The sequence below is a fragment of the Phymastichus coffea genome, unplaced genomic scaffold (assembly GCF_024137745.1).
Source record: "Phymastichus coffea isolate CEN01 unplaced genomic scaffold, Cenicafe_Pcof_1.1 PCOF00006, whole genome shotgun sequence".
Classification (NCBI taxonomy): domain Eukaryota; kingdom Metazoa; phylum Arthropoda; class Insecta; order Hymenoptera; family Eulophidae; genus Phymastichus; species Phymastichus coffea.
Genome location: NW_026706817.1, coordinates 4,064,178 through 4,091,058, shown reverse-complemented (window position 1 = coordinate 4,091,058; position 26,881 = coordinate 4,064,178). Strand labels below are relative to the sequence as shown.

The window sequence follows — 26,881 nt, the reverse complement described above, 5'->3', positions numbered from 1 at the left end:
ATATATCGAAAAACCTCGCAAAATCGTATAAACACATAGTTTCTAATTCTTTAGGGCGCTTTGGATAATATGTATCCACTAAATTATCACAAAAGATTTCAGTTGAATCTGCAGGTAATTGCTTCACTTCATTGTATGATTTTAATTTTCTCTTTTTCTGAAAACCAACATCGACCTATAGAAAAGTAATATTTGGATCAGTTTCATGAAGTGGGTGAGCCAATAAAGTATCGGCAGCTTCAATAGCTCCATATTCTCGGTGAGTAAGTCCGCGCATACCAATGGTCCAAAGTCTACTACAAAGAGACTTATTTAATGCTATTTCAGAAAGATCAAGATTACTTTTTTCACCTTTTGTTCCATAACATGTAACGTAATGCGTCAGAAGATATGTAGATTCAGCAATAAATTGAGCATCGGTGTTTCCTTCCTATAAAATTATTATGGCAGGAATGTAATCATTTGTATACAGTTCATTAAAATCTTGAGGTAAATCATAAAGCCTACTATTATTTTTCAACTTTCTGCGATTTGTTATAGCCGTAATAACAGTATGTAAAATAAAATCTTTTGTTACGTTTCAAGGAAATTCTAAACGACAAGCGCTTATAAAACCACTACATGTTTTTCTTTTACGCATACAATAGTCATTATGTTTATGTTGTTGATATTCCATAATTTTACGGTGTATATCAGGAGATGTATATTTATTCGGTATGCGACACGTAATATATTGCAATATAAATTTTTTTACATCTTCATTCGAAGATATACCATATACTGGAGCACCTTTTATTCAGGAAATACAATGAAAATGAGGCAATCCTCGATTTTGATATTCATGAACATAATAATAGTGATCAATTGTTCCTATAGGCTTTGCATCAGAATGAAAATAAGCCATCATAGCTTTACATTTTTTTTCAATGAAAATTGCAGCTGGAACAGGATAGTCAACGATAAGTTGACTATTAGATCTACTATCGTTATCTAATGATTGATAATCTCGTATAAATTCACCTAAATCTGGCCAGATCCATTCTGTCGGACTCAACGTTAAGAAAAATGTGACAGGGCCATATTCTTGCGCCATACAGTTCAGTTCTCATCTTGGTCTTCGCCAATATGCTTCAGTTCCTCTTACACGAGAAAATATTGAATAAAGATTTGATTCCAAACCATTGTCATTTAATTGTTGTATATAATTTCCGGCAGTAGAGGTTAGATTTCACTCGAGGGGAGTGTGGACGTGTCTTGGATGTGAGCGCGAGTTTTGGTGATAAAGTCAAAGAGGAAAAGTGTTTGAGGAGAGAAATAGAGGTGAAAAGAGCGTGGAGGTGGAGGAGGAGTGGAGAAGAGAGAGAGAGGCCTGGAGAAGAGCAGGAAAAAGCAGAGAGAAAGGAATAAAGAAAAAAATAAAAGTTAAGGTTAAGAGAAAAAATCAGAAAGCGGGAAAGGCAGGCAGAGAGGAGGGGCGGTAAGAAGTAAAGGCAGAGACAGAAAAGGTAAGACAGGGAATAAAGGTGGGATCACGGGTAGATTTAGAGAGTCGAATTAAGGCGTACGGGATAGTGATGGAAAGATTTGTGACAACAGAAAAATTAAGAGATAAAGGTGGAAGGTTGGATAAGAAAGGCCCAGAGGAGGAAAAGAAGAAAAGAGTAAAGGTGGTGAGGGGGAGAGAGAGCGGGGAGGGGCTGAGGGAGAATAATAGAGGAGAAATGAGAGAGGCAAAGAGATGCAAGAGTGAGAGCGAGGGAAGCGAGATGGATGGGGAGGGGAGAGAGGGATTGGACAACACGTTAAGAGAAGTGGGAAAAAGTAGTGGTGCAGGAGAAATAATGGAAAAGATACGGACAGACATAAGGGAATTAAGAGAGGTATGGGAGGAGGAAAGGAAAGAATGGACAGAAATGTTTAAAGAAATAATGGGAAAAATCGAAAGAATGGAGGCAGAGGGGAAAAGAAGAGAAGAAAGGTGGGAGAAGGAAATAGGAAAAGTTAGGAAAGAACAAGAGAGAGAGAGAGAAGAAAGAAAGAAAGAGACGAAAGAAGAAAGGGAAAAAGCAGAACGTAGAGAAAAGAAACTGCAGGAAAAATGAGGAGAGAGGATGGACCAGTTGGAAGAGGAGTGTGTAAAACTAAAAGAAAGCATAGAAGGAGGAAATAAGAAGCAAAGAGGAACAGACGTAGGCAATAAGGAAGAATTAGAGCATATGAGAGAAAAAATGGATAGAGAAAGTAGGATAAACAATATAATAGTAACAGACTTAGAGGGTGAGTTAAGATGGGAAAAGAAGGGAGAGGCAGAGGTTTGGTTAAGGGAGGTACTAGAAATGAAAGGAGAGATAGTGAATCTGAGAAGAATAGGAGGAACAGCGGAGAGAGATGATCGGAGAGAAAGAAGAAAAAACATGTGGCAAATTAGATGCGCGTCATGGGAACAAAAAGAAGGAATTATGAAGAAGAAAAAGAATCTGGCATAGAAAAAGATATACATAGATCAGGACTGGACGTGGAAGCAGAGAAAGATAAGAGAGGAAGTAAGAAGGAAAGCGAAAGAAATAAGAAATAAAGGTAAAGAGGTAAAGATGTGGCATAACAGGGTGAAATCAGAGGAAGAAGAATGGTGTTGGAGCGAGAGAGAGGGAAAAATGGTAGGAAAAGGGGTGGAAGGGTTTCGAAAACAATAGGGATAAAAGAAAGAGAGAGAAGAGAAGGGAGAGAGAGGGGAGAAAGGCAGTAAAAATACTATTCTGGAATGTGGCAGGGATGAGGAGCATGGAGGAAGACGACTGGGAATATGTTAGGGAATTCGACATAATAGGGCTAACGGAAACCTGGGTGAAGAGGCAAGGGGCAAGAACTGGTGTAGAGAAACAACTGAAAGGGTACAGCATAGAGTGGAGGGACTCAAGAAGAGAAGGAAGAAGGGGGAGAGAAATAGGGGGAGGAATAATGGCAGTAAGAGAGAGGGAAGGGATGAATAAGGTAGAATGGAAGAAAGAAAGGACAAGTGAGGTAATAGTAGGAGAAATAAAGATCGGAGGGAGGGAATACATGATAGCATTGGTGTATATGCAACACGAGAAGAAGGAAAACTATGAATACCTAATGAAGAGATAGAGGAAAATAGAGGAACAATAATTATAGGAGGAGACTTCAACGCAAGAACAGGAAACGAAGGAAGGGAATGGGAGACAGAAGAAAACCTAGAAAAAATTAAGGCCAAGGATAAAGTGTTAAACGCAGAGAGAGAAGAAATGATAAAATGGCTAGGAGAAATGGGCTTAGTGATAACGAATGGGAGAAAAGAAGGAGATGAAGAGGGAGAAATAACATACGAGGTGTGATCAAAAAGTAAGGTGAATTTTGAAATTTAGCGGGCTACGTCCGTTCGATCTTCGACTTTTTTATTTGGTTATGTCGGTACACTCGAATAGAACATACGTTCCAAATTTCAGCTTTGTAGTATGTTTGGTTTGTTTGTGAGAGGCATCAAGGTTAGAAGTGTTTTGCGTGTTCCACGATTTGCTGCAGTCTAAAAACATGGATCAAAGAGTTTGCATTAAATTTTGTGTGAAAAATGGAATGAAATGTTCCAAAACACTTGAAATACTGAAAGTGGCATACGGTGAGTCTACTTTCAGCGAAAAAATGTTTACAAGTGGTATAAACTCTTCCAAGAAGGCCGAGAAGACACCGACGACGAACCTCGTTCTGGACGCCCCAGCACATCAACAACTGATGAGAATGTTGAAGGAGTGAAGAAAATAGTGTTGGAAAATCGTCGAATTACCATTAGAGAAATTACTGATGATATTGGCATCTCATTTGGTTCGTGCCAATCAATTTTGACGAGTGTTTTAGACATGAGACGTGTGTCAGCGAAGTTTGTTCCGAAATTGCTCAATTTCGACCAAAAGAAACGTCGCATGAGCATCGCCCAAGAGCTACTGAATGACGTCAACGATGATCCAGATTTACTCAACAGGGTTATAACAGGTGACGAAACATGGGTATACGGTTATGACGTCGAGACTAAGACTCAATCGTCCCAGTGGAGGCATTCTGGATCACCAAGACCAAAAAAAGCACGCCAAGTTCGATCAAATGTAAAGGTTTTGCTTACAGTTTTCTTTATCTGCAGGGGCGTGGTGCATCATGAGTTCTTGCCACAGGGTAGAACAGTAAATAAGGAATATTACCTGCAAGTTATGCGCAATTTGCGCGAAGCAATCCGCCAGAAACGTCCGAATTTGTGGAAAAATAAAAATTGGCTTTTGCACCATGATAACGCCCCTGCTCACACATCGTTATTTGTGCGCGAATTTTTGGCTAAAACAAACACAGTAACGATGCCACAGGCACCGTATTCCTCAGATCTGGCCCCCTGTGACTTCTTCTTGTTCCCAAAACTGAAGAGGCCCATGAAAGGACGGCGTTTTGCCACGATTGAGGAGATAAAGACGGCATCGAAGGATGAACTAAACAAGATCACAAAAAATGATTTTTTGAAATGCTTTGAGGATTGGAAAAAGCGTTGGCACAAGTGCATTATATCCGAGGGGGATTACTTTGAAGCAGATAAAATAAAAATTGATGAATAAATAAATATTTTTTGAGAAAAATAAAAATTCACCTTACTTTTTGATCACACCTCGTATATAGGAGCGAGAAGAATGTCAACGATAGACTATGTAGTAGGTAACGAGGAAGGTGATGAGGCGATAAAAAAGGTTCAAATAAAGGAGAGGGTAAAGTCGGACCACTTACCAATAGAGGTGGAATTGGGAGACAAAATAGCGGAAGAAAGAAAAGAAGAGGAAGAAAGAATGATAGACGACTGGAGTGAAGAAGGTATAAGGGAGTATCAGAGATGGATAGACGTAATAGAGGGAACAGATAAATGGAAAGATATAAAAAATAGAGTGAAGAACGCAGTTGTAAAAAAGAAGATAAGGAAAAAAAAAGGATCAAAAAAAAGCTGGTGGAGAAAAGAATGTAAGGCAAAAAGGGATAGGGTGATGGCAGAGTTAAATAAGGTAAGAAAAGGGGAAGGAGACAGAGGCAAATACCTAGAAGCAAAGAGAGAATACAGAGAAGAAATAAGGAAAGCAAAAGAAGATGAAGGGAAAAGAGTGGCAGAAGAAATAAGAACAGATAAGACGAGAAGAAAATTCTGGGATAAAGTGAATGGCAATAGGAAGAAAAGAATTGGATTAGACGAAAATATAGGAAAAGAAGAATGGATAAAGCACTTCAAGGAACAATTGGGAGAGAAAGAACAGGAAGAAATTAAAGGGGAAGAAACCGAAGACAGCGAAGGAGAGGAAGGTGAAGAAATCAAAGAAAAAGAAGTAAAAGAGGTAATAAGAAAAATGAAAAAGAAAAAGGCGACAGGAGAAGATGGTATAGCAAATGAAGCGTGGGTGGAAGGCACGGAAGATTTGATAAAAGATATGACAAAATGCTTAAATGGAATATAGAACGGAGAAGGATATCCGGAAGAATGGAGGAAGGGAATAATAGTACCAATATATAAGAAAGGGAGGAAAGAAGAAGTAGGAAACTATAGAGAAATAACGCTGATGGATACGGGATATAATATATATGCGGAAATACTGAGAAAAAAGCTGGAAAGAGAACTAGAAGCTAAAGAAACGCTAAGTGATACGCAGATGGGATTTAGGAAGAAAAGAGGAACAATGGACGCGATATTTATATTAAAAACAATAATAGGAAAGGAAATAAGGGAAAAAGGAGGAAAACTGTTCGTATACTTTGCAGATATAAAGGCCGCTTTTGATAAAAGAAAGAGGAAGAAAATATGGGAAACAATGAGAGTGAAAGGGATAAACAGAAAAATTAGGAAAAGAATAGAAGAAATATACAAGAAAACCGGATGTAAGGTAAAAGTTGGAGGAGAAATAATTGGGGAGTTTGAGACTTACAAAGGCGTAAGGCAAGGGTGTCCTTTGAGCACTACGCTATTTAATCTTGCCTTCGCCGATCTGGAAGTGAAGATTAAGCAGGTTCAGGAAGGAGGGGTAATGAAAGGAAGGAAGAAAATATGGACATTAGGTTACGCAGATGATATAGTGATGATGGCAAAGAGTGAAAGTGGAATGAAAGCAATGCTGAAAAAATTAAAAAGATACCTGGAAGAAAGGGGGTTAGAGTTAAATGTAGGAAAATCAAAGATGATGAAATGCAGGAGAGGAGGAGGAAGGGGGAAGGAAGAAGAATTCGAATGGGAAGATGAGAAGATAGAGATGGTAAAAGAGTACAACTACTTAGGATATGTGATAAGCAGAAATAACGGAAATAAAAAGCAGATAAAGAAGGTAGAAGGGAAAATAAATATGGGACTCGGAAAGTTATGGGGGCTAGGAGAAAGGCTATTTAGAAAAAACTGGGAGCTAAGGATGAACCTGTTCGATGCTCTGGCGAAAAGCGTGATTATGTATAGAGCAGAAATCTGGGGATGGAAGAGATATGAGGAAATAAAGAGACTTCAACTAAAATACATAAAGTAGGTATTAGGATTAGATAGAAACACGCCAAGTTACCTAATATGATGGGAAACAGGAAGACAATAAATGAAAGAAACAGCATTAGAAAGAGCAATGAAGTATGAAAACAAAATAAGAGATGAAAGAGATGGCTCAATAAGAAAAGAAGTATGGAGAGAATTAAAGAAAAGGGAAAGAAATGAAAAAGATAAAAGGGGTAAGAAGGAGGAGAGAGAGGAAAGGCTGGAAAAAAGTAAAATATACAGAGAGAGAGAAGAGGGAGATGAAATGAGGGAAGAGTTTTGGGAAGAAATAAGAGATGAGCTGAAGAAAAAGGATGAAAAAGAACTAGAAGAAAAGCTAGAAAAATCAAGATACATAAACGAGTGGAAAGAGCTGAAAGAAGAAATGAAAAGGTATAGGTTAAAGAAAATTCAAGAAGAGGGAAGAATAAAAGGCCTGCAAATAAGGGAAAGGTTTAGGTTAGGTAATGAAACGAGAGGAAGCAGGTATTGGGAAAAAGAAGAAAATAAGAGATGCAGAATGTGTATGAAAGAGGGAGAAAATTGGAAGCACATGGTAGAAAAATGTGAAAAAAGCAGAAAGGAAGAGGAAGAATGGGAAAAATAATAATAGAAAGCAAAGAAAAGATAGCGTGGATGATGGAGATAAAATGGAAAAGAAGAAGAAATGAAGAGAAGAAAAAAAAGAAAAGCAAGAAGACGAAGCTACAAGACCCTAAGGAGAGACGGAAACAGAAGGCAGAGAAGCAAGACTCGCAGACACATCTACACACACATACATACACACACATACACACAAAACACAAACATACGCGCAAATATAAACATACACATGCACACACACACACAAGACACAAGTAAAAGCAACTACACAAGCGAGAGGAAGCAGGTATTGGAGGATGGAGCAAAATGGAAAAGAAGAAGAATTGAAGAAGAGAAAGAGTAAGGTAAACTAGAAGGCAAATCATAAGATACTAAGGAAAAATAAGTGAGGTTGAGGAAAGGAAAGGCAGAGGGAGCAATAGGAAACAAGAAAAAGGTGTCAAAGCCTTAACAAGAAGAAAGATAGATGAAATGATTAGCAAGAAGGAGAGCAAAAGCAAAGGAAAGGCAAAGGTGAAAAGGCAAAAGAAAGTAATAAAGGAAAAGCTGAAAAGAAAACAGAAGAGCGGAAAAGGCAGATCTTGGAGAGAGAAAGAGGAAGAGAAGATTAATCAGAAGAAAAATGAGAAGAAAAGAGGATCAGACAGGCGCAGATGACAGGGACACAAGAGTTGCAGACACACCTACAAATGCACATATTTACACAACACACACACACACACGCACGCGCGCACTCACACACACACACACACACACACACACACACACACACAAAACACATACATAATCAACTACACAAACTGGATACGAGACACAAATAGTAATATAAGAAATGAAAACCAAATGTAACATATAAGTTGTAAATAAATAAACTAATCTAATAAACTTATTAAAAATTTATAGTAGATCACAGAGTAAAATTCACAGAGTAAAAGTATTTAATGAAAACTTTGATTGAATGAATGAACCTTAAATTTATAGTAGATCACAGAGTAAAAGTCACAGAGTAAAAGTGTAGATCACAGGGTAAGTCATAGAATAAAACTTAAAAACTTTTTCTTTTTTTTTGTTGGTTGTTATTATACGCTGCAGCATTGGTCATCGCCACATTATAGGCTACCAGATTTTTTATAGAATTAAGACTGTTAGCCGAAAGGCCTTGGGCAAAGCGTTCTCTGAAAAATTTTCTTTTTTATAATTTCCACCTCGTACTCCTCTATCTGTAAAAATAAGATTATTATTAGAAATTTATTAATATATGTTTAATAAAATTCTTTTAAAATACTTTGTATACACAAGTACTTACTATTTTTTTGATTAATGGGCAGGTTATGTTTTCTTTGCCACTCGTCAAATGTTAGTATTTCTAAATTTTGTTGCCTGCTTTCGTTTGTTACTGTTGATATTTGATTGTTATTTTCTGTTTGTTGCTCGTTATTTTTTTCAAATTCCATTTGTTGATTTTTTCGTTTTAGTTTGTCAATTTCTAAATCTTTTTTTTAATTCATTTCAACTAGTTCATCCATCTTTTTCTTTATTCCCTCCCATACGCTTATCGGAACATTGAAAGTTGTACTCTCCTTCTCATTAAAGGCCTTATTTTCAAGAAGAGAATCTTCATCCATGTCTATGTTCTGTAAAAAATGCAAAATTAGTAATAAATAGATCATTAGTTAGTGAATATATATAAAAATATTTTTCTTATATTATCCATGCTCATTTCAATCAAATCAACAATCAAGTAATATATAACGAAAGCTGTCGATAGTAATCTGTTCTCTGTTTATATTATTAGTTAGAGATCGCTAATGCTATGCTAGATTGTGCGCTTCATTATTTTGGAGCGAACCTAGCGGCCACAGTTGGAAGCAGAGCAATTTAGCAAAAAAAAGGGTGAGAGATAGACAAGCAGAGTCGAGCCGAAGTTGATGTGAAAATGACTGAATGAAAATTATGGATTAAAAATTATGAATGAAAATTACAAATATACTTATTGATTCAACATGTGACTTTGGACTTAAATTACTCATCTTAATATTTTTGCTCTTATTCTTTTTCTCTTGTTAAAACTCTTTTATTACACTTTTTTTTTAATTTCACATGTCACATTTGCTTTCAGCTCCCGTTTCTTTAGCTTTCAGCTGTTTATTCAGTATCAGATAACACTTTGCCCAAGGCCTTTCTGGCAGCCTATAATATGACGATGGCCAATGCTACCGCACATAATAATAACCAACAAAGAAAAAGAAAAAGTTTTTAAGTTTAGTTATAACTAAATATACTTTTACTATGTGCCTTTTACTCTGTGATCTATACTTTAACACTGTGACTTTTACTCTTTGATCTACTATAAATTTTTAATAATAAAGTTCATTCATTCAATCAAAGTTTTCATTAAAGTGTATATTGTTTACCTCTTGAAAGTCAGCATGTAGAATAAAAACAATATTATAAAAGAAAATTTGTACATTAAACGTGTGGTAAGCTAAAAAATTACAATATGAATTATAATTATAAATTATTAAATCTTTTACATTTGTAGGACAAGCATTTGGTTAAGCTCATAATCTTAAAGTACACAACATCGTTCATAATGGATACAAACTAATTATTAAATCTTTTACATTGGTAGGACAAGCATTTAGTTAAGCTCATATTAATCTATACAAGTAAATATTAATGTACGCATTAATCTGGTTCAAATCAGTCTACTTTATATTAATCTATTTTCAACTTTCAGTCTACTTTAGATAAATTAAATTTGTTACAATTTCTGGTCCAAACATTCAGTCTACTTTATATTAACTATACAAGTAAATATCAATCATCGGTTATTAGCTAATCTTCCAGAAAACAACATGAACAGTGAATACTCTACATCAATTATCAATTATTATTAACTAATCTTTCTTGCAGATAGCAACATTAGTAATTTAACTTGAAATTATATTCTACATCGGTTAACTAATCTTCCAGAAAGCAACATGAGCTGTGAATACTCTACATCAATTACAAGCATTAATCTGATTCAAACATTCAGTCTACTTTATATTAACTATACAAGTAAATATCAATCATCGGTTAACTAATCTTCCAGAAAACAATATGAACAGTGAATATACAAGTAAAATATCAATCATTGGTTAACTAATCTTCCAGAAAACAACATGAACAGTGAATACTCTACATCAATTACAAGCATTAATCTGGTTCAAACATTCAGTCTACTTTATATTAACTATACAAGTAAATATCAATCATTGGTTAACTAATCTTCCAGAAAACAACAATAACAGTGAATATAAAAGTAAATATCAATCATCGGTTAACTAATCTTCCAGAAAACAACATGAACAGTGAATATACAAGTAAAATATCAATCATTGGTTAACTAATCTTCCAGAAAACCACATGAACAGTGAATACTCTACATCAATTACAAGCATTAATCTGGTTCAAACATTCAGTCTACTTTATATTAACTATACAAGTAAATATCAATCATCGGTTAACTAATCTTCCAGAAAACAACATGAACAGTGAATACTCTACATTAATTATCAATTATTAACTAATCTTTTTTGCAGATAGCAACATAAGTAATTTAACTTGATATATTCTAATCGGTTAACTAATCTATTTTAATATATCCATTCTGGATTTTAAATTTATAATAATAAAATATAAAATACAATTGGTGAGGAAACTTGGATTATTAATTAATTTGTAAATTACACCATACTATACCTGTGGTATAGCACTAGCACTATAAATGTATTTTGTTTATTTACTTGATATTATCAAGTACTTGATTAATAATCACTATTATCAAGTATTATTTAAATTGCACACTTCAAAACACTTCAATTTTTCACTGTATCAAGTCAATCACTATATAATCAATATAACTATATATATAAATAGAAAATGTCTTAAGCAGACATCGCTGCAGTCATCTTACAGATCATCTATACTATCATCTATACTATAAGATTTCCGTTATCTAGAAATCACTATATAACTATATATATAAATAGAAAATGTCTGCTTAACGCTGCAGTCATCTTACAGATAATCTATACTATTATCTATACTATAAGATATCCGTTATCTAGATATCATAGAAGAAGAAAAGTTGAAGAAAAAAAAAAATCGACCATGTCAAAATAATCAATATAAAAATATATATAATGAATGCACAAAAAAATTTTTTTAATGATTTAAATTCCTTAGGGGGTTAAATAAAGTCGGTTGAATAGTCTTTTGCATAAAATAAATGCCATTTATTTTATATAGACGCAAATAAAAAACGTTAGATACAAAACCTATCGTGTATATAGTGTCGCGTCCGCGCCTTCGGCCATTCATGCCGCAGGTCGCTACCGCGACCCTTGATAAACAAACGAAAATCGTCTTCCATTTCGCTTAATCATTCAATACTCTCATTAATCCGAGGACATTATGGAAGTACGACATAAGAAAATAATATGCCACCACTTTGTAAAGAGGGGGATGCGTAAGCAAGCGAGACCTCGGCGAGTAGATTGCACGTGAGTGGGAATGAGAAAGTTGAGTACGCAGAAGAACTGAGATAGTCTAGTAGGATCAGTAAGAAAGAACGCGCGTGAGACTTGGCGAGTGAAGTAATTACAACTCAGATCGCGGGTGTCTTGCCCGACTGACCAGATAGGAGCGAGTTAATTACGACCGACAAATAGGATATTATCTCATTGGTTCATCTAACCAATATGCTAATTGCACACGACCTCGTGAACCATGATAACAGCGGACTTCTATTTTCTGCCGACCCTGTTGCTGAACACATGTATCAACGACTAACGAAGGACGCCATTTTTCCTGCGTAAGCAACGTACAAGAGAACGAAGAAAGTGGGACATCAATTATTTTCATAGAAAAAAGGGTCCATTGAGAAGCATGTCTTCTTTTGTTGTGCAGCCTATAAAAAGCTGATGAGTATTCGCTCAGTTTGTAATAGCGATCGCAAGTGCGTGATCCAACAATTAGCATCAAAAGAGTGACAACTGACCGACCGATGAGAAAACAATCCACAAGAGTGCGGATTACCATCGCATTGCGATATTGCCGAACATGAAAAAGGCAGCTCGAGTAAGACACGGAGTATCATTAAGATGTTCAATTTAGGACAGACTATGAGGGAAAGTTCAGTTTATGCTACCTACGCTTGTGAGCATGGACTAAAGCTACAGCCATTTTTCACTGAAGTTATAGAGCAATGGTGACGTATTGCTCTTCCTGAGGTAGATCATAGTTTGTGTAGTTAGTGTTTATTGGAATATACGATGTAAAGGAGCGTATAAATTATGCAATCTATTAAGTTTAATAGAGAATAGACAATATCCGTTGGACCGTGACTTTAGCGACTACCAGCAATATAGTAATTGACCCTTTCTTAGCTGTCTGCAAGCTCGAGTATAAGTGCAAACTACTAATGACCGTTTTGAGAAAAGAAAGTGATTTCTTTATACATCTGCGATTAATTAACTTGCAACTCTGTACCTTCTCTCATAGTTATTGCGGCAGGGTTGTGAAGGATACACTATTGCGTTGATGCGCTGACACTATTTCTAGCCGAGTTAGTGGACATATTGGTACTCCATCTTGAATCGATCGCCCAACCGATGCTTCTCAGAGCTCTTAGTTGCGACTGTTTATTTTTGAACATAGCGTATTTTACCGATTGCACTAGTCAACAGCTAGGCAAATATTAGGATTTTCGTACTGCTTTGTCGTTCACAGATGTTCTGCGCAGTCGATCCACACTAAGTAAGTGCACTGTGAGTATCAATCCACACCATGATACAAATGACAACGAAGGTCACCTGCTCATTCTCGACACTAATCACCCTTCTCTACAAAGGGGTTAGGTAGCGGCCAACAACAAAATAAATTGGAAACTGGTTGGTTACGTTACTAGTAACCAGCGGTCGGGAAGAGCCCACTTTACACTTTTTCCCATTTTTTACTCCATCACAATATCTTTATAACTAATCACCTGTTTCTAAATGCTTAGATTTTCAAAGTTTTATAACAATTTAGAATTAAAAACTAGTATCGAGGAATATATCAATTACATGTTGCACTTTGATTTGCCTACGAGCTTGCGGTTTAATCTTTTTCTTTCATCTATGTACTAAATGTTTGCTCGCGAACATAAGTAAGCTATAAGCTTGTCATTGAAAGCGTACAGCTTTGAACATGTAAGTAATAATGAATTGAACGTATAATAGTAAAACAAGAGAGTAGTAAAAGACACAAAGGTTTTTACGAGCTTCATCATATGAATACGAAATCAATAAAATTAATGAAGACGATTGAGCACAGTGCAACGTTAAATGTGGGATTCTATCACTTCATACCCATAACTAGTGTCGTCAAACGTACTTCACACTCATCTTTTATTTCTATTAATATACAGTTTTATGTGGTTGAATTAAATCACAATTATTCATAGGCGAAAATAAAAAAATATTATAAAATACCCCACATACATAAAACAATTTTAGGCTTTCAAAATCCGTCAATATTGATTGGAAAATATAAACTTAATTAAAATTATACTTATAGATTTAACTGTTATTCCAATCTAATAACGTAGCAGATTCTTAGCTGTAGGTAACGTGAAGTGCACTAAGAACGATTCTCCTTTTCCGTTTTCTAAATAAATCGCGCGGTCAGCTGCGTCTAAGTACTGCATTTTCATGATTTCGTAATCATATTTATTTACGCTTCAAGACTTTTTGTACGATATTTTCATATCAATAGATATATTTTGTCGATAAAAATACTAGGAGTTTTTTATTTTATATTTACATTTATAATTTAATTTCAGGGAAAGTTTTTAATAAATTATGTACTCTTTTTTGTTGAATATATTTATTCAATGTTAAACTTGATAGCATCAATATTCAATAAATTTGGATGTCCTGAGAATAAAGGAAATTTCAGTATATTAAGATTTTCTCTTATTTTTTTATTCATTCAGTCAATCAGTACACAGCTACACATAAAAAAGTGGTCAGTCCGGAAGACTAGGACCCCCCCCCTCTGTTCTTATGTTTTCAGGGTCACTGAATGTGAATCCGGGATCAGTGTACTGAAATTGGCTCATTTTCAAGGTCGTTTCAAGGTCAAATGGTGATAGAGACGTTTGAGTGACATTATAGCCTTCAAACTTTATTTCAGTGACAGGTTCATTCCAAGTTATGTCATTTCAGTGCATTAATACGTGCGAAAGCTACCCCAAAGCCAGGTTTACCTTGAATTTTGTAAGACCAGAGCACTGTATGAGATCCATTAGTTGCGATAATGCACTTGCACCAATTTTGATCGATTTTACAGTGCAAGTAGTGCCGTTCTGTCTTAAAGCTGCCAATTTTTTGTAATCTTAACTGAAAGTAAATAGGATACAATGTCTGTATTTATTCTGATGGTACCTTCACGTAGTAACGACAGGGAACAGTTTTGTTTTCCTTTTTTTGTTTCCCGGCAGACTTCCTGGGTGAGGGCATTTATGCCATCATGGCGAATACAGATGAGTTATTTTTTAAGATGTAGAGTTTGGGATGTGAGAAAGCGAACCCACAATAATCGTTATTAAGTGACCGCAGATTGTGCTAGTGGACAGCTAATCTACAGGAATATAAATTTAAAGAGTGATTATTTGTTGATTCGTCAACGAGGAGTTTAAAAGCTGTGTTACTCCATAATACGAGTACTAATCTTTATACTTTTGTTCTTGTAGCTTATTCGGTAATAACGGAAGAAGAATACTCTGATATGACAATTCTTTAGGAGAAGATTAAATATCCAGAACACTAATGGCTAATTTGTGGCGATTTGAAAATCATCACAATCATATTAGGTCAACAATTTGGTTATACCAAATACCCCTACTTTTTATGTGAATAGGATAGTAAAGATTCAACCAATCATTATAAAAAAAAATTTGGCCAGTTAAGGAAACTTTCGAACCTGGATCTGAAAACGTAAAGAATAAACCATTAGTTGAGCCATCAAAGGCTCTGATTCCTTCTCTTCATATAAAATAAGGGCTCATAAACCAATGGGTCAAAGCTTTGAATAGAGAAGATGAATGCTTCCAATATTTGCAAGAAAAGTTTTCTAGAAAAAGCGATGCCAAATTGCGAGAAGGAGTTTTCAAAAGACCTGAAATTCGTAAAATTTCAGGATAAAGTTTTTGTCACTAAAATAAATCAAAAAGAGAGAGAACCTTCAATAAATTTTAAAGATATTGTTTCAATATTTTTAGGGAATCACAAAAGCGAAAATTACGATCGAATAGTAACGGACACGGTAGTAAGCTTTGGAAAGTTAAAATATTTAATGAACTTCAAACTATATTTTTTTTCATTCTCATTTAGAATATTTTGCAGAAAAATTCGATGATTACAGTGAAGAATAAGAAGAGTGATTTAATCAGGACATTAAATAAATGGATAGTCGATATCAAGGTGGATAGGATATTAACATGATGGCTGATTACTGCTGGACGTTTAAGAGATTTATCCCGAAAAGTTAAAAACGTAACACAGATCCACTGCACACATCTTTTAAAAATAAAAAAGTTCGATTACATAATAATAAATAATAAAAGTATGTGATTTAAGAATTTGAGGTTTGATGATCTGAGCAGCTATTATGTTTATTTAAAATTTCTGTGTAATGATTTACTGTCAATTCACTTATATATATATATATATCTACATGCCATTACAGAGAGTAACCCAGGTGATGATAATTCAACCAATCATATTATAAATAAATTGGCAACACTTTCAGATCCATCTCTTTTTTATAAAAAATTGTCAGATAAATGAATTCAATATTATTTCTCTCTACTTGTTACATTTAACTTTAAAAGAATGCTTTATTAACTTCTTAACAAGCAAAGATTTTTTAACTCTTCGTACTTAAACTTATAGCCTCAATTAACACATCTAGATGCGTAGAAATATGGTTTCTAGAGATTTTCGGATATGCTGATTCCATTTCCATCGTTCTTTATGACCCGAACCTCCTCCACAGAGAAAGTTGAAAAAAGGGTTAGAGGGGGTAAATTATTATTTAAATTTCTTTTTTTTAATTTTAGCTTTTATCGGTCTATTATTACAGAAAGACATATATTTTTCGTCATACACATATTAAGTGGGGTTTAAAATAGAGATTGAGAATAGAGATTGATAAAAAAAATTTTTCTTCTAAAATAAGTATCTTGTATTTCTATAAATAATGACGGTGTTATTCTAATAAAGTTTATTGACAAAATTAATTGCACCTAAATATTATATATATGTTCATTGTGTAAATTTTTCTAAATTCAATCAATCTGAAAATTATGACTCAATATGTGAAGACGAACGAAAAAAAGAGTCCAATATCTATCACCAGTATATTTTGAGGACGATTTGTTTGATACCGATTTTTTCGTATAAGAAAGTAATGATAAGATATTCATTTATTTAAAATTTGACAATGAAATTTCCGAACAAGAGTGTGATTTAAATGATACTCTATTATATGTAAGATATAATTTGAAAAAAAAAAGTTTGACATTTGTAGAAGAAAGTATATAACTTCGTCCCAAAAATACATGTGGTCCTTTATCAGGCTTGCAGGAAACGTTTGGATTAGATGAAATAAAATCATGATTGATTTTGTATTGGTCAAAAGACATTACTATTGAAACACTATTTTTCTCAAAAACCATGGTATTGGAAAGATTTCAAACTATATTGTCCATTTTACATTTCTCAGATGAGGTTGATGAAACTTAGTACGACCACTAGTCGATTATTTAGTAGACCGTTTTGAGAATATTTACGAGCTTAGTTTTACACAGTTCAATGGAAACTCGCTCACTTTAGAATAAAAATTTACGAAACATGTGATTCTAAAAACGAATATATTTATACTTGCAAAATTTATGTGAGCAAAAATGAAACTGATGCAATTAAAAAATCTGCTTTAGGAGTTTCAGGTGATGTTACACTTGAAATACTTGAAGATTTAAATGAACAAGAACGTTCCTTATACATTGATAACTAGTTGTAACGGTCCTATCTATGAGCTATTTTCTTATTTCACTGAATCACTGCAACCCGCTAAACTCATCAATCTGTTTACATCAATTAGCACATTAAACAGCGCCACCTCACATATTATTTGATTGTACTAGAACTTATTAGCGCGCTACTCGCGCCTTAGATTAATCATCACATTTAAATGTACGCATGGTAATTACACGTAGATAAAATCTTTTATGTATAAAGTTCCTTGTAGACATAGTTTTTAATTGTAAAACTATCACGTTGCTGATTCCCTAGGTAAATTTTGAGTGTTTCCCATGAACGTACTCTAGATATTGCTACATACAATTGTCCATGATTGAAAACATCTCTTCGAAGATCAATAGCAATCTTATCAAATGTTTGACCTTGAGCTTTATTAATTGTCATAGTAAATGCTAATTTTATTGGAAATTGACGTCTTCTGAATGTAAATGGGTATTCATTTTCGCAAATTAATGAAATATGATTTAAAAATACAATACTATTTGATTTGTCTCCTGTTAAAACTTGACATTTCAATAGATGATTCAAAAAATCTAATACTCGTAGACGTGTACCATTGCATAAACCTTCGTGTATACTTATATTTCTAATCAGCATATCAATACAATTTTTTCTCAATCGTAGCTCATATGAAGGTAAACTGGAAGGATGTAACCTATTCAAATATTCCGGTAAGATTATTTCTTGGAAATCACCATTATCACAATTATCGGTACTGTTAATTGCAGTATATATATGTTCTGTTGCTCTATCTAGTAAACCGGTAACTAATTTATTTAATTCATCAACATCCACATTTCGGGCTGATAATATAGCACATTTACTCATAACATCAAATTTCTTTTCTATAATTAACCTTTGAAACACTCTGCAGACAACATCATCATTTTGATTTAAGATACAATGCTCGGATAAATTTAAATTGTCACATTGATCGTTCAGAGTTCCATCACCAACTAATAATAAAAATTTTGCGAAATCAACTTCATTAGGTAATACTCTCATACTAATGGTATGATTGTATTTAGTGAAATGTTTCCATAATTCACAGTATTTAATAGAAAGGTTCAAGGTTTCAGTACGGGTTCCATTGATTTTAATTGGTAAAAGTTGCCTAAAATCGCCATAACTTTACCACCAAATGGTAAATTATTGTTCATAAATTGTTGTAACGTTCTATTCACTATTTCTCATGCATATCTTGAAGCCATAGGTGCTTCGTCCCAAATAAAAACTTTTGTTTCTTTTAGTAGAAGGCCATCCTTAGATTGCGCTGTTATACTTGACGATGAGTCACTGTACATAGGAACAGGAAGACCAAATGTTTTATGTACTGTTTTTCCTTGTGGAAGTAATATTGCTGCAATTCCAGTGAAGGCCATTGAAGATACTTTGATTTTTTTTGAGCACAGTAAATTATAAATAGATGTGTAAATGAAAGTTTTTCCTGATCCTACTGGACCATCGATGTATATACAATTATTGTCATGATTATTAGTCTCATTTGCTAAGTTCAAAACAACGTCGACAATTTCTTTTTGTTGTTCATTCAATAGCTGATATTGACGTTCTCCAATTTCTTTATAATTTGATTGTAATGATTCATTATTGTTTTCTAATAATAAATGACTAACTACTGTTTGATCCATAGTAGGGTAGTCAGCCAAACTCTTACCTTCATAATTCAATAAATTATTAATTTCAGCATATGCCATTTGATGACTTATAATAACGTCGTGCGTTCGCGAAAAATCTTCCGACAATGCATCTTTGAACTTATCCCATAATTCTTCAGGGTGTATAGGTTGATAATGTATTAAAATTCGAACAAACAATTGTCGAAGTCTACGTGGCATCATCCATATTCTTGCTTCCTCCATCGCTTTAGCCCATTCTTCGTCGTCTTCTATTAATCCTAATTCTAGGCAAGCTGCTGTAAAGGAAGGTTGAATTACACCATTTACTGTTTTTAAGGAATCAAAGCTTGTAGCTTCTCTTACATGCAATAATAATAATCATAAGTGAAATAGCTCTGGTTGTGTAGGACTCACAGAAAACATTCGTCCGATGCAATTATAATATTTTTTGCGTATTGCCCACTTCGTTACCATAGTACCATTAATTCTTTCTTTTTTATAAGTAAAAAATGACGGAATGTCACTATATAAATACTGACGTGCAGTGCTATTTTCAATATTTAATTTAAAATAATCAAGTAACTTACTACTCGCATGATGCAGATTGTCTACAATGTTTTCTGCGTTACTTGAAATTACTACGTATTGCTGATGTGGTAAATGAATTGGTAGTCGTTCTATAGCATGACTTTTATCTTGCAATGGCTTGCTAAAAATTCGATAACATGCTTCAACAGGTCCGACATATCGAGTTTCTATGAAACTGCTAACTTCATCGTGGTTAATAATATTTGTAGATACATTTTCATTCCCAATAGTTACTGTTGCTGCATCGTGTCCTTTATAAATATATTTATATAAATATTTTACAACTCGAACACTTGATACGATTTCTACATTTATGTGACAATCAAACATTTCTAATAATTCCCGACAATACGGTACTATCCATCGATTATTAACTACATGACCATTAAGTAATTCATGAGTAATACCATTATTCGACCTTTGATAATGAGGATAGCCAGTTTTATCCATAATATTTTCATTTTGGAATTCTTTCGGAAATTCTTTTGAGCATTTATTATTTACCATACACCAATCACCGCAAGGCCCGTGTATCATATTTTTCACAACTATGTCATATAAAATAGGATCAGTATCTTTATTTGGAAGCTCAGCTGATATAAATTTATTAACCATTGCAGGTGTGGTTATTTTATAACCGCTTCTTAAAGTTATCAATAAATGCATGTGTGGTAAACCACGTTTCTGAAATTTTATAACATAAACATAAGATGCTACTTCTCAAAAAAATTTTTTTTTTATAACTACGTCAAGTAGTCGATTTTTTTTCAAATGAAATACGCGAGCTACAATATCACAAGCCTGTTGGCCTGGTAAAAGATTTTCTTGAATCTCTTTCCATTTAGGATTACAAGTCATGGTGAGAAAAATGTCTGGTTTACCAGTTCTAGCAACTAAAGCCATTGCATCTTGGTAACTTTGTTGCATATGACGGGGCGAACCTAAAAAAGTTGATGGTAAAATAATAGTTTTTCCTACTTGTCCATCAATATCATTAGTAGAATTTTGTAAGTAATCGTGTAATCCTTGATACGTGTCTGCTTTTATTTCTTTTTGGTGATCTTTGCACCATTGAATTCTATCTTTTTCGACTTTAACATAAGAGTCTACTATCCATTGCTGAAATAATCGACGACCCATTATAATAGCATTAAATTCATCTGGCCTTATAGCAATTTTATATTTTGTATAAGCTAATCGTGTTATTCGTCGAGTTATGTCATTGTCATGTATCTTAATACGTTCTAAATTACGGTGCCAACCGCGTGATCCATAAGGATAGAATAGTGGATATATCCATGGTGCCACGTTTGGATCCATAGTACTAACACATTGCAAAAGTTTTGTATGTTTGTTCCTAATAGTAACGTAAGATTCTGGAATTTCACCATCGGCAGTGGTTGAAAAGATAGCAGCAACCTCATTTGTTCGCTGAAAATTGAATCTACGTCTGTCAGTTCCTGGCTTTAAAGAAAATAATAACTGTAATTCAGGTTCATTTTCATCATTCATTCGCAATCACTGATCATTTATTTCTTGTTTCAGCATTGCGTAAGATTGTGCAAAAACATTATTCTCTCGTATTATATTGTCCAAGATTGAAATTGTTTCAAAATCAAAATGTGGATTTCGAGCCAGTCTCATATCAAGAGCTTCATTTTGATCAACAAAAAACAGTTGTCCATATGCTGGGGTTTCATTTTCACAAGGATACAAAGCTGTGTTAATTTGATAATAAATTTGTCCATGAATTTTGAAACAATATGGTCCAGGACGGCGAGATTGAAAATTAACTAAATTAGCGTTGAAAGACGCGAATGATAGCGAATTATTATAATAACGAATGTTCTCAAAAAAGTCATTAGATTTTGGATGAGTTTCATTAAATAAAGATGAAAGGTCTTGGTGAAAATCTCGCGTTACATTTAAACCTACTGCTCCATGAGAACAGCAATCATTAAAAGATAGACCTTTATTAGCAACTTTTTCATCCTCGAAGTGTTTTGCATTGCAATGAGTACATAAAACATCCATTTTCCCTAAATAATCTTACTGTGCTGGATTATTTTGACCGTGATCATATGGAGACTCGCGTGCAATTTGACGGCGAATTCTCTGGTTTTGTGCATTTCTTAAGCGTCTTTGAATTTGAAACTCTTGCTCTTCCTCTGGGGTACGAACAATTTTTCTTCTACCCATTATAAGTCAAAATTCTAAAGTTTTAGTTGAAATTCCAACAAATTGTTTAAATAAATATATAAATTGTGTAAATAAATATAAATTGTGTAAAGATTTATGTCTATTTATTTGATTTTTGATATTAGATTTTTCTTTGTTGTTTCAGTATTTTGTAAAATTGTGTTTTTTTTGATATAATTTATAATATATTTTAATAATTTCGTAATGGTTGGTTTTTCAGTGTAATTAGTTTTTCAATTTGGTTTTTTTCTTTGTTGTTTCAGTGTTTCGTAAAATTGTATAATTTCGTAATGGTTGGTTTTTCAGTATAATTAGTTTTTCAATTTCGTTTTTCTTTCCTTGTATTGGTTCAATTATCATTAATGGTTCAATTCTTATGGTAATTGGGAGCTAATAATGCCATGAGTTCAATTCAAAATAATAAAAGATAAAATTCAAATAGTTAAATCTGAAGACATGGGAAAGGCAGGAACATCAAATAATAATTTGTTAAGAAACTGTTATCAGTTTGTTTTATTAAAGCACAATAACCTTTTACCTACTTTTAACTATATTAATATATATGTAAAATCGAAGCTCGTGCAATAAATAAAAGAAAATAAAATAAATTATGATAATTTTTAATGAAAAATAACTTGTAAGACCATAAAGTGATGCTCGTTGAACCACCTGCAAAAAAATTGATTATTTTATTAAATAATATTTATCGACACGACAATATTTATTGAAAACTTAAATATTATTGATAATTAAATATTTAAATACAATTGAAAATCTTCAAGTTTAGTATTAATAACTAAATAAAAGTGTGTAATATAACATAAAGCCGATATACATTAAATTATATGTACTATAAGATACGTTCAAGACTTGGTTATGAAAATTCCAAAATACGTTTATATTACAGCTTGAATGGAAAATAGATTTAAAAGATAATTTTTAAAAAAGTACCGTCACATTTGATGATGCAACAAAATGCCTTAACTCCTTTAAATATTCAATATTTAAATATTTATCTTTCCTCTTGTTAAGGCTTTGACACCTTTTTCTTGTTTCCTATTGCTCCCTCTGCCTTTCCTTTCCTCAACCTCACTTATTTTTCCTTAGTATCTTATGATTTGCCTTCTTCTTTACCTTTACCTTTTTCTTTCTCTTCTTCGATTCTTCTTCTTTTCCATTTTGTTCCATCCTCCAATACCTGCTTCCTCTCGCTTGTGTAGTTGCTGTTACTTGTGTCTTGTGTGTGTGTGTGTGTGCATGTGTATGTTTATATTTGCGCGTATGTTTGTGTTTTGTGTGTATGTGTGTGTATGTATGTGTGTGTAGATGTGTCTGCGAGTCCTGCTTCTCTGCCTTCTGTTTCCGTCTCTCCTTAGGGTCTTGTAGCTTCGTCTTCTTGCTTTTCTTTTTCTTTCTTCTCTTCATTTCTTCTTCTTTTCCATTTTATCTTCATCATCCACGCTATCTTTTCTTTGCTTCCTATTATTATTTTTTCCCATTCTTCCCCTTCCTTTCTGCTTTTTTCACATTTTTCTACCATGTGCTTCCAATTTTCTTCCTCTTTCATACACATTCTGCATGTCTTATTTTCTTCTTTTTCCCAATACCTGCTTCCTCTCGTTTCATTACCTAACCTAAACCTTTCCCTTATTTGTAGGCCTTTTATTCTTCCCTCTCCTTGAATTTCCTTTAACCTATACCTTTTCATTTCTTCTTTCAGCTCTTTCCACTCGTTTATGTATCTTGATTTTTCTAGCTTTTCTTCTAGTTCTTTTTCATCCTTTTTCTTCAGCTCATCTCTTATTTCTTCCCAAAACTCTTCCCTCATTTCATCTCCCTCTTCTCTCTCTCTGTATATTTTACTTTTTTCCAGCCTTTCCTCTCTCTCCTCCTTCTTACCCTTTTTATCTTTTTCATTTCTTTCCCTTTTCTTTAATTCTCTCCATGCTGCTTTTCTTATTGAGCAATCTCTTTCTTCTCTTATTTTGTTTTCATACTTCATTGCTCTTTCTAATGCTGATTCTTTCATTTCTTGTCTTCCTGTTTCCCATCGTATTAGGTAACTTGGCGTGTTTCTATCTAATCCTAATACCCACTTTATGTATTTTAGTTGTAGTCTCTCTATTTCCTCATATCTCTTCCATCCCCAGATTTCTGCTCCATACATAATCACGCTTTTCGCCAGAGCATCGAACAGGTTCATCCTTAGCTCCTAGTTTTCTCTAAATAGCTTTTCTCCTAGCCCCCATAACTTTCCGAGTCCCATATTTATTTTCCCTTCTACCTTCTTTATCTGCTTTTTATTTCCGTTATTTCTGCTCATCACATATCCTAAGTAGTTGTACTCTTTCACCATCTCTATCTTCTCATCTTCCTATTCAAATTCTTCTTCCTTCCCCCTTCCTCCTCCTCTCCTGTATTTCATCATCTTTGATTTTCCTACATTTAACTCTAACCCCCTTTCTTCCAGGTATCTTTTTAATTTTTTCAGCATTGCTTTCATTCCACTTTCACTCTTTGCCATCATCACTATATCATCTGCGTAACCTAATGTCCATATTTTCTTCCTTCCTATCACTACCCCTCCTTCCTGCACCTGCTTGATCTTCACTTATAGGTCGGCGAAGGCAAGATTAAATAGCGTGGTGCTCAAAGGACACCCTTGCCTTACGCCTTTGTAAGTCTCAAACTCCCCAATTATTTCTCCTCCAACTTTTACCTTACATCCGGTTTTCTTGTATATTTCTTCTATTCTTTTCCTAATTTTTCTCTTTATCCCTTTCTATTTCATTGTTTCCCATATCTTCTTCCTCTTTATTTTATCAAAAGCGACCTTCATGTCTGCAAAGAATACGAACAGTTTTCCTTCTTTTTCCCTTATTTCCTTCCCTATTATTGTTTTTAATATAAATATCGCGTCCATTGTTCCTCTTTTCTTCCTAAATCCCATCTGCGTATCACTTAGCGTTTCTTTAGCTTCTAGTTCTCTTTCCAGCTTTTTTCTCAGTATTTCCGCATATATTTTATATCCCGTATCCATCAGCGTAATTCCTCTATAGTTTCCTACTTCTTCTTTCCTCCCTTTCTTATATATTGGTACTATTATTCCCTTCCTCCATTCTTCCGGATATCCTTCTCCGTTCCATATTCCATTTAAGCATTTTGTCATATCTTTTATCAAGCCTTCCGTGCCTTCCACCCACGCTTCATTTGCTATACCATCTTCTCCTGTCGCCTTTTTCTTTTTCATTTTTTTTATTACCTCTTTTACTTCTCTTTCTTTCATTTCTTCACCTTCCTCTCCTTCGCTGCCTTCGGTTTCTTCCCCTTTACTTTCTTCCTGTTCTTTCTCTCCCAATTGTTCCTTGAAGTACTTTATCCATTCTTCTTTTCCTATATTTTCATCTAATCCAATTCTTTTCTTCCTATTGCCATTCACTTTATCCCAGAATTTTCTTCTCGTCGTATCTGTTCTTATTTCTTCTACCACTCTTTTCCCTTCATCTTCTTTTGCTTTTCTTATTTCCTCTCTGCATTCTCTCTTTGATTCTAAGTATTTGCCTCTGTCTCCTTCCCCTTTTCTTACCTTATTTAACTCTGCCATCACCCTATCCCTTTTTACCTTACATTCTTTTCTCCACCAGCTTTTTTTTGATCCTTTTTTTTCCTTATCTTCTTTTTTACAACTGCGTTCTTCACTCTATTTTTTATATCTTTCCATTTATCTGTTCCCTTTATTGCGTCTATCCATCTCTGATACTCCCTTATACCTTCTTCACTCCAGTCGTCTATCATTCTTTCTTCCTCTTCTTTTCTTTCTTCCGCTATTTTGTCTCCCAATTCCACCTCTATTGGTAAGTGGTCCGACTTTACCCTCTCCTTTATTTGAACCTTTTTTATCGCCTCATCACCTTCCTCGTTACCTACTACATAGTCTATCGTTGACATTCCTCTCGCTCCTAAATATGTTATTTCTCCCTCTTCATCTCCTTCTTTTCTCCCATTCGTTATCACTAAGCCCATTTCTTCTAGCCATTTTATCATTTCTTCTCCCTCTGCGTTTAACACTTTATCCTTGGCCTTAATTTCTTCTAGGTTTTCTTCTGTCTCCCATTCCCTTCCTTCGTTTCCTGTTCTTGCGTTGAAGTCTCCTCCTATAATTATTGTTTTTTCTCTGTTCTCCTCTATCTCTTCACTTAGGTATTCATATTTTTCCTTCTTCTCATGTTGGATATACACCGATGCTATCATGTATTCCCTCCCTCCGATCTTTATTTCTCCTACTATTACCTCACTTGTCCTTTCTTTCTTCCATTCAACCTTATTCATCCCTTTCCTCTCTCTTACCGCCATTATTCCTTCCCCTTCTTCCTTCTCTTCTTGAGTCCCTCCACTCTATGCTGTACCCTTTCAGTTGTTTCTCCACACCAGTTCTTACCCCTTGCCTCTTCACCCAGGTTTCCGTTAGCCCTATTATGTCGAATTCCCTAACATATTCCCAGTCGTCTTCCTCCATACTCCTCACCCCCGCCACGTTCCAGAATAGTATTTTTACTGCCTTCCTCCCCATTCTCTCCCTTCTCTTCTCTCAATCTCTCTCTTTTATCCCTATTATTTTCGAAACCCTTCCACCCCCTTTCCTACCATTTTTCCCTCTCTTTCGCTCCACCACTGTTCTTCTTCCTCTGATTTCACCTCGTTATGCCACATCTTTACCTCTTTACCTTTACTTCTTATTTCTTTCGCTTTCCTTCTTACTTCCTCTCTTATCCTTCTCTGCTTCCACGTCCAGTCCTGATCTATGTATGTCTTTTTCTGTGCCAGACTCTTTTTCTTCTTCATAATTCCTTCTTTTTGTTCCCATGACGCGTATCTAATTTGCCACATGTTTTTTCTTCTTTCTCTCCGATCATCTCTCTCCGTTGTTCCTCCTATTCTTCTCAGGTTCACTATCTCTCCTTTCATTTCTAGTACCTCCCTTAACCAGATCTCTGCCTCTCCCTTCTTTTCCCATCTTAACTCACCCTCTAAGTCTGTCACTATTATATTGTTTATCCTACTTTCTCTATTCATTTTTTCTCTCATATGCTCTAATTCTTCCTTATTGCCTACTTCTGTTCCTCTTTGCTTCTCGTTTCCTCCTTCTATGCTTTCTTTTAGTTTCACGCACTCCTCTTCCAACT

General features: G+C 34.3%; 2 protein-coding genes across 2 annotated transcripts; both read right to left on the bottom strand.

Annotated features, from left to right (window-relative positions):
* Window positions 1-17,460: 17,460 nt before the first annotated feature.
* LOC131668792 (uncharacterized) lies at window positions 17,461-18,279 on the bottom strand. Its single transcript, XM_058943230.1, has one exon. It carries the CDS (start codon window positions 18,277-18,279, stop codon window positions 17,461-17,463), a length of 819 nt encoding a protein of 272 aa, XP_058799213.1.
* A 185-nt stretch (window positions 18,280-18,464) lies between these two features.
* Window positions 18,465-21,011, bottom strand: LOC131668782 (uncharacterized). Its single transcript, XM_058943218.1, has 3 exons — window positions 20,280-21,011; window positions 19,499-20,183; window positions 18,465-19,207 (listed from the first exon to the last, which is right to left on the bottom strand). The coding sequence occupies exons 1-3, from the start codon at window positions 21,009-21,011 to the stop codon at window positions 18,465-18,467; spliced, it is 2,160 nt and encodes a 719-aa protein (XP_058799201.1).
* Window positions 21,012-26,881: the final 5,870 nt, after the last annotated feature.